The sequence below is a fragment of the Thunnus albacares genome, chromosome 15, assembly GCF_914725855.1.
Source record: "Thunnus albacares chromosome 15, fThuAlb1.1, whole genome shotgun sequence".
Lineage (NCBI taxonomy): Eukaryota > Metazoa > Chordata > Actinopteri > Scombriformes > Scombridae > Thunnus > Thunnus albacares.
In genome coordinates, this window is record NC_058120.1 from 12958826 (window position 1) to 12967533 (window position 8708).

The window sequence follows — 8708 nt, forward strand, 5'->3', positions numbered from 1 at the left end:
AATTCCAGGGCTCACAAACCTTCTCAAAATTCAAATAAGAGAGAGAAATAAACACCTTACACACAGAAAAACTTCCCGGTAATGATATCATGAAGATCCACTCTGGGGTAAATTATACTGCCCAAAATCTTTGGCGGTCATCCCCCCAATGATGTGAACTCACCTATAAGGGCAGCTTACCTCATGCTGAGGGAATGTATTCTGACATGGTGTTTATTTCAGTCGAGCAGATAGAGACAGAACCACACACAGTTTCTGGAGGCGCTGGGCAACAACAAACCCATGTACTGTACTAACAAAACGACTTGTAAAACTGCACATTATCTGATAGTACCAGACACAGCCTGCTTATCGGAGGGTTAAAAATAAGATAAGGCGGCATGTTGATGGAGTAGAACTCAATCAGGCACGGCCAGTCTTGATAAAGGAAGGGGAGGCATGTAAACAACTGCTGAAGTATCCAGGTATGTAAGACAATGTGGCAGATATCTTCTCCACTGAGATGAGATTGTTTTGCAGGCCCTTAAGCAACGTGTTTTGATCATATTTAAGCCATCAAAACGATTGAAATACGATACTCACAGGATGTGAAGGTCTTAGACAAAAGGCCAAATTGTTACCATCCCTGTGATATTTTAGCAGGTTGTAAACATTAGTAACTACTTTTTTCCTATAATACTGACTGGATTTATAAAAAGACTATAACTAGGCACATCTGAGCTGTTGACAGAGATTCATCAAGGTCTTTAAGCCACTCAGCCTGTTTTTTTCTGAGCATCATATGACTGGAATATTCTTCCAAGTGACTTTAGAGACCTAACAACCTATGATACTTAAAACAAAAACTAAAAAAAAATAAAATTAAACGTTTATTGGGAAAAGCGCCAATGTGGTATTTAACTGTACACTCCCCCTCATCTGTCCATCAATCAAAAGCCAAGATAATGTGTGATATTGTCAACAACTGTTCTTAAGTTTGTTTACTTTTTATTTTCATTAATGATGTTTTAAGAAAAGTGTTTTCAAGCCTCTACACTACAAAACCTGGTTAAGTCTTGTGCTTTTTTCCCTTGGTTGCCATATATGCTTTATTCTATAGGCTATATGTGTTTCTCTTTATTTCTGCTATGCGCTTCTTGTATTTGCCTGCAATGTTATACTTTGTTGTCTTTTGCATTATTTAGTGTTTCCTGTTGTTGTTATTTGCAGTTTTACATCACATTAATGTCATTTAGTAACACCCCTGGAAAAGAAAGTGGTATCACTCAAGTCAGAGTTGAGCAGAAGAAACTTAAACGGGTTGAAATCAAGTGTGTAGGCGATGCTTGTTGGGTGATAAATGTACTGGAAATACTACTTTTCAAACACATTAAATCAAAATGTCTTACTGTAGCAGTGCATGTGATGAGTGTGAGTTGATAGATTTTTAATAATTTCACGGTTTTCCTGCTCTGGCAGTAATTCAATGGAATATAACAGCCCCGTCAGTAAAAGCAGCACCAGTCACCTGGAGGTTAAACCTTAATACTAAGCAATCCAAACTAATTCAGGAGATGGGAATTCACCTCAAAGCAGGCACAGTGGCTCTCAGTAAGGTATGACTAAGTAAAGCTTAAGAGGGAATTAGTTGGCAGAGACGAGATAAAAAGACCAACTGTTCCAACTATGATCTGGAGCTATAGACGCTCCTCCCTCTCATCCGGTTGAACTTTCATCAATTATGCAAAAATGAAAGCTACTTGACGTCTTCATTATGTCTAAATGTATCTTGGCATTAATTATTAAAACAGGCTCCCATATATAAGATTACACATTCAAAATGAGTATGACAAATTACAACGACAAAGACGTTCATACAGCAGGAAAAAAAATGTTTTTGCTCCAGCATGGTGTCACATTAATACTGTATTTAGAGGTCAATCTTTATATACCAGGAGGCTCAGTAGATTAAGAACCTAAGTGACACAGATGGAGACCTGCTTAATTCACACAGCCACATCCACAAGATGCAGGGACTGAGCGGTATCCTAGTCATTTATCCATAAGTTTGAACTACCTACGTCACAGTTATGAAAACAGTGAGTGTGCTACATATTAGAGGAGGAACCTATTTTGAGAGAACTAAAAATACTCAAACAAAGGTGCTGAAAAATCTGCTATAAATATAAAAGAATAAGCATTCTGTTTGTGGTGCCATCAGAGTAGTCTGGTACCTCTTAATCGATTCCCAGGTATCCATATTTTTTAAGAAATTCAAATAGAATACATTGATGAATAATTTAAATATATTATAATATAATGACAATATATATGAAATATCTACGAATAATAAAGTGTAAGGAAATTACAATTCAGTTTTATTATCACGCTATCGTCAGTGTGGACAGTCCATGGACAGTCATGCACCTTCCGACCTTAGCAATATCCACCTGACTTACACTAATGTACAGTGTATTATACTATAGCATATTAACACCATTGAACAGTGTATACTCAGCAAATAGTATTATAGTTATGGTTATATCTCTGGTGTCTATTCTATTCTTTTATTTTTAAGTTAGTCTATTTAGTTATTGTACATAATTATCCTTTAATTGTATTTGTTTCTTCTGTCTGCCTCATTTTTTTGTATTTTGATTTATGTCAAGTGGCTGCTGTGACACTTTAATTTCCCTTTGGGATTGATAAGCCACTCTATCTATCTATCTATCTATCTATCTATCTATCTATATATCTATCTATCTATATATCTATCTATCTAATGTAGAAGTTTGACATATAAAGACTTCTGGACGCTGAGGTGACTCTGTTGTGATTTTGCATTTAGATATGTAGAAATGACCTCAGAGTTGGTTCTTTTTTCATTTAATTTCCAGGCTGGGGGAGCAGCAAATGATTTTATTTATGATGATGAGTAAAAGATGGGGTGTTTTTATACTGCTAAGCCTTGACAGTACTGTTTCTGGAGCTGACTGGGGTCGATCACGTTCAGTTTTATGTGATTATACAATTAGGACAGGACATATGCACAAACTGCAGACTTGTACTTACTCTTGCTCGTCCTCTGAGGAGGACTCAGAGTCCTCCTTATCCCGGATCACAGCTGGCATCTCTACAGTGTAGGCGGACGAGCTGCCCGGTGAAATCTTCCTGGGATCAAGTGTCTAGGTTTACCATGGTATCCACCTCCTCCACCTGCCAACATACCAGTCAGTGAACGTCTCGTCAACCTGCCTCCAACAGACGCGAGTCCAGTCGTGCAAAATACAATATTAATAACAACGTTACTAAGACCCGTAAACAACTAATTTCATTTTCGTGCAGACCTGAAACACTGGTTCACATTTAGCACACAGTTAGCTGAGAACAGCTGCTTCCCCCCTCTCTCTACTTGTGGTGGCAGTGAAATTATTTTCTATGACGGTTAAAGGAGACACATAAGACTAAACCCAGACAACAAGCGTTAAAGCTAAACAACATACGACTTTACATTAGCGTTAGGTATGGGAAGCTAACCAGGAAGCGTCTGCCTTGATGGAGGCCGTTAAAGTCAACGTTTTTTTTGTAACGACAAACACAAACACAGCAACAAAAACTTGCCTTTATTTCTGGGAGCCTGCTAACGGCCAGCTAGCTGGCGTCACCACTCACCAGGGCCAGTTGATCATCGCGGTTAATCTTCCTGGTAACTACAACAACTGAGTAGCAACAGAGCACGGCGCATGCGCACTTACGGTGGCTGTTTTTTTTATCCGCCTGACCAAATTTTGCGTTGAGTCCATCCAGCGATGACATCATTTCATGGACTAAAGGGACCGAGTTCATGTCCCCAGTTTATGCAAACCTTTTTAAATACCATCTCGTTTGCTACAAATTAAATCCTGTATGATATACAACATTTAACTGCTTATTACTGCTTTATATATTTATTCTTCGACTGCAGTGCGAACAAATGAATCCGTTGTGGGATTTATGAATTAAATTCTGACAGGTACAGTTTAATCTGTAATATTGATAAACAACATGTAAAAAATGTGTTAAAAGCTGTTTCAAATGTACACTCAATGTCATTTTGTACTTCTAAAAGGTAATAGTGTGAGTATTTGCACACATTTGACTAAATGGGGAGTCACAAACAACACATGATAAATAGAAAGAAAATCAAATAAAAATTTAAAAAATAATAACACAGAATAAAAATAATGAATACAAAATATATACATAAATTAAATAAAACAATACTTTAAAAAAATACACTCAATGACAGTTTTACAGCCTTCTTATTAGTGCAAAATTTAATGGTCTGTAAACTGCTCACATGCTTTTTTTTTCAAAACTTTATTTACTGGGTTTCCAGACAAGATAACAGACAAGTAGTACACTGAGTTTCAATTTTTGTATGAAAAAGGAAACATAACAAGGCCAATGGCCTAAGAGTTTTTCAGTCCGGGATGGTCCCCATGTCTTCTTCAAACTGGCAGATGATCCTCTCAGTTTACACCTAATATTTTCCATATTTACAAGGTAGAAAATATCTCTAATCTTATAGTTTTGTAGGCGGAGCAGGAGATTTCCATTGCTCACATTCTTTATGAAAAACTGAGAAGAGAGGTTTCATATCATAGCTAAAACTGTTGTTTTCTATTCTACCAAACCAGATGTAACGAAGACAGAAGTCATCACAGGTTATCCTCTCGCTCCACATGTACTCTTCGTTTGAACGCAGCCTAACCTGAAGGGTGTACTACAAAACAAGTTCAACATACCCAGGCTTTCTTTGTGTGAGCTGGCTCGGCAAACCCTGAACTCGCGATCAGAGATAAGTGGTATCACGAAGGTATGAGATATGATATGAACTTTCTTTGTTCACCTAGGCTTTCTGCTTCAGGTTCTGTGTGCGTCTCCATAAAAGGGGGCGTTTTGCGCGTCATTTGACAAAATGGACCGATCGTGCGTCGCTTATTTCAGTGAGGAGGAACAGATTATTATAACGAGAGGTATGAATAATATAAATACATTATCACAGTAAAAAGCAACGCTGTTGCTGCAAATAAGACGAGAGCGGAATGCTGGCAGAAAATCGCTGATCGTGTAAATTCGTGTGTTAAAAAACGAATTCATTAATTTATTAATTACGTAATTAGTTTATATACATATTTTACCACTAAGTGCACTCTCCGTGCCTCCCACAGCCAAAGCTCTTAAACTTTAAACTTGATGCAGCAGATTTAAACATTATACTCAAGAAGTGCATTCAGGTCTGACTCTGTCCCATAATGAAGGATAAGTGGAAATCACTTTAGATTCTGGCCAAATCAAAGTGAAATTAACATTTTAGATTGAATATTATCTGTGACAAATACCAATAGCTTAATCTTTTTTTTGTTCAAAGTATTTCTTCATTAGTTTTTTTGATTTGAAATACAATTTGATATATTGTAACCATAGACTGTATAAAAATATGGACGTAATTACCGTGACGTCACCTGTTGGTTTCTGAAGAGCGGTTTTGAAGCTCAAAGCGAGCATGGATGTATAAATAAATAAACATGTTTATTTCTGCTGTAAAGTTGGGCATTTTAACATGGGGGTCTATGGGGAATGACCATAGACTATATCAAAATAATGAATGACTCGCTTTTGGAGCCAGCCTCAAGTGGCCATACAAGGAACTGAAGAAAAAACGGACTTTGTAGCAAATCTGCAAAACCATGGTGATGTACTAAGGTTAAAAGAGGGCCACCTTAGTGACATTTAAAACCCTGGTTTTATGCCATGGATGTATTATAAGAGCTGGAAACCGTCTGGATGCAGTCTGCAGGTGACCGGATTGCTTGATAACTATTGGTTAGCGACGAAAATGGGCGTAACCGGAACGCTCGAATAGACCAATCACGTACATGGTACGAGTGGCTGGAGCCACTTCTGCTGCTCTGTTATTGGTTGAGTCAAGATTGAAGGACTTACCATTTTATACATAACGTCATCAAACTTGGTTGGCTCGAGTCCCACTTTACTGTCTTATAATGGAGCATGCCCACGCTGTAGTTTGATAGACGCCGCCAGGTAAAAACATGCACCATGCATGTTATTTTTAACACCAGTAACATCCAGTAGACACCTGTCTGTCTGTCTGTCTGTCTGTCTGTCTGTCTTTATAGCACAACCAGCTGATTGTACTTGCATTGGCCTTTTGGAGTTTCAGGTTGTTTATCCTGCAGCACTTTGACAGTTTGACTTTTCCTTGCTGACAGGTGCGTCTCGCAGACAGAAGAGATGAGTCGCTTTCTGAACGTGTTGCGGAGCTGGCTGGTGATGGTGTCGGTCATCGCGATGGGAAACACCGTCCAGAGTTTCAGAGATCACAGCTTCCTGTCAGAGAAGCTGTACACTGGGACTCCACAGTTCGGTGAGGAAACAATCCATTAGGTTTGTTCATTATTTGACTGAAGGTGATATCATGAATTGTTGAAAAGGTTTGGTGTCAATATGTATATACAGTTTTTAAAAACTCCTGATACTTGCATCAACTGTCATGCAGCATTTAAACTGTATATCACAATATTAGGGGCCAAAATCACAACCATATATAGTCTGATGATACTTCCCACTGGATAAGCATTAGGCAAAGAGCAACTGTTTCATATCATAATTAAATCAATAATCGATAACCTTAGTAAACAGTTTTCAGATTTAGAGGCCGATCAATGCTTCATTTCTGAGGCTGCTACCAATATTTGTTAGTCTAGATAGATCTAATAAGGATACTTTATATTGGCCTGGTCAGAAGTTGAGCAAGACATTTTAATAAGTGAAGAAAAAACTTGTCTTCAGCTGTAAACTTGTTTCTAAATGACCTCCAACATGTTTTTGACATGATTGTACTGCAGTTTTTTTATTACTTATCATCTGCTGCTACCAAAATATCCGCAATAAGGTTATATAGGTTTATAATATTGGCTCTGCTCAATGTTTTTCTATTTAAAATGAGTCAAGGCATTGTTACCTTCTAGTATTCTCTTCTAAAGAGCCATATGGGAAATACAAATAGCTATATTTGGATATTTTTTTCCATTTTCTAAACTCCAGCATTCCTGATTTTTCCATTTTCTTTTCAGTGAATGGTCTCCAAGCTCGAACATTTGGCATTTGGACATTGCTGTCATCGATCATTCGCTGTGCCTGTGCCATTGATATCCAGAACAGAACGTAAGACAGCTCGTCTCTCTCTGCACCTTGTTTCTGTTGGCAGTCTGCGTTATGTTCTTACAGTGTGTCATCATGCCGGCTCCCTGCAGGCTGTATCACATCACCTTGTGGACATTTGTGCTGGCGTTGGGCCATTTCCTGTCAGAGGCTTTCATCTACAAGACTGCACCGCTGACTATCGGGGTCATGGCACCTCTTATTGTGGCAAGTAAGTACGGACTACACTGAGGAGGAGTCTCCCGAAAATGTCAGTTTTAAGTTTTAAAACATCTTTGTACAATGTCTCAATGTCGTTTTCCTGTCATTGGAATTAGAAGTTTAAAAAGTTTTATGTAGACCTCTTGTGTCTTAGTAACAACATTATATATTTGTTTTTCTAGGTTTCTCTGTCATAGGAATGCTGATTGGATTCCAGTGTTTTCCAGAGACGCAAGAGGAAGTCGGAGCACGACAGAAGAAACGTAACTGAATCCCGCCTGAATCTGAGTTTTCCACCAGACATGTTTGGACTGGTCGTAGTGTGTGGCTTCCTGCCTTGAAGAACATGAGATCTGGATGTCAGTTCATTTCCTACTGTGAATGAAACTTTCTATACACTACATTCATCTATATCTGGGTCGTATTTAATGTTTTATAAACTGATGTTTTAGTAGTCCAATCGAAAAATGTTTGACGGAGTAGTTATCATCTCTTCATATTTGGTTTTGTTACGCTACAGTAATTGACATGGAGGTTCTGAAATGTGCTGAATGACACTCATTATCGTGTCTGTGCCTGTAATCTGACGAAATAATCAGATGTGCTTTGAAACTGCTGAACAAACATTGTGGTGGAAACGATTACAGAAATAATCCACAATAGATTTTCATTCACTCATTTTTATTTTCATTTCACCAGATCACCACTTCCTATACATTTTTTTTTAAACAATCGCTCAGATTTACCCAAGAACCTTGATGAATACATAGTATAAAACTATGCTCTTCATCACAGAGTATCTTATGATATCAGCAATTATTCTTGATGTTTGTTCTGTGCTGTGAAATGTTTGAACACCCTTTGAATTTATGCACAAAATTATTTTTGAATGAAACGATTTGTTGTTTTGAGACCTACAAAATGTTTTCTATTACATTATGATAATTATGTGTATTTATAAATCTATGAGCTACAAATGAAAAATATGTTGGGAAAATTTGCTGACGTATTGTTTTCCCTCAGTGTAAGTGTGTTTTTGCATTATTTTTGATAAACATTTAGTATCCCTTTCTACCCAGATGTAGTTTGAGCTGAAGTGAGAGGTGTTGATTATTTTCTGCTAATTATGTCTCTTCCAGCTCTTTGAAATGTTATTGGATGGATTCAAATGCAGAAAACATGAAAACAGTGTTGTGTGAAGAAATAAACTCCCAACGCTCTGATTATATCCATAGATACAGAGAGTGACACTTTTTACAAGAACTTTTCTCATCATATATGGAACAAAAACAATGTTTTTG

General features: G+C 37.5%; 2 protein-coding genes across 8 annotated transcripts in view; one reads left to right on the top strand and one right to left on the bottom strand.

The window, feature by feature from the left end:
- Positions 1–3732, bottom strand: part of ttll5 (tubulin tyrosine ligase-like family, member 5) — a 54576-nt gene extending 50844 nt beyond the window's left edge. For 2 of the 5 annotated variants that reach the window (XM_044374444.1, XM_044374440.1), the window contains exons 1-2: positions 3601–3732; positions 3052–3195 (exon numbers count right to left, since the gene is read on the bottom strand). In XM_044374444.1, the coding sequence (XP_044230379.1) occupies positions 3052–3110 (59 nt within the window). In that variant the 5' untranslated portion in view covers positions 3111–3195; positions 3601–3732. Of the gene's footprint in view, positions 1–3051; positions 3196–3326; positions 3452–3516; positions 3580–3600 lie in introns of those variants that run through there. The other 3 variants (XM_044374441.1, XM_044374443.1, XM_044374442.1) reach the window with 3 other exon arrangements.
- On the top strand, positions 247–8635 carry erg28 (ergosterol biosynthesis 28 homolog). Of its 3 annotated transcripts, XM_044374456.1 has the most exons (6): positions 247–464; positions 4659–4837; positions 6255–6409; positions 7119–7209; positions 7299–7417; positions 7590–8635. In XM_044374456.1, exons 3-6 carry the CDS (start codon positions 6277–6279, stop codon positions 7676–7678), a joined length of 432 nt encoding a protein of 143 aa, XP_044230391.1. In that variant the 5' UTR covers positions 247–464; positions 4659–4837; positions 6255–6276; the 3' UTR covers positions 7679–8635. The 3 variants fall into 3 exon arrangements, with proteins under 3 accessions (XP_044230391.1, XP_044230392.1, XP_044230390.1); XM_044374457.1 differs by lacking the exon at positions 4659–4837; XM_044374455.1 differs by lacking the exons at positions 247–464; positions 4659–4837 and adding an exon at positions 5959–6066.
- Positions 8636–8708: the final 73 nt, after the last annotated feature.

Bases quoted from the DNA above. Each gene is read 5' to 3' on its own strand.
- erg28 (XM_044374456.1), top strand. From the start codon at position 6,277: ATGAGTCGCTTTCTGAACGTGTTGCGGAGCTGGCTGGTGATGGTGTCG. The intron at 7,210-7,298 runs GTAAGACAGCTC...GGCTCCCTGCAG, and splicing joins ATTGATATCCAGAACAGAAC to GCTGTATCACATCACCTTGT. The intron at 7,418-7,589 runs GTAAGTACGGAC...TTGTTTTTCTAG, and splicing joins GGCACCTCTTATTGTGGCAA to GTTTCTCTGTCATAGGAATG.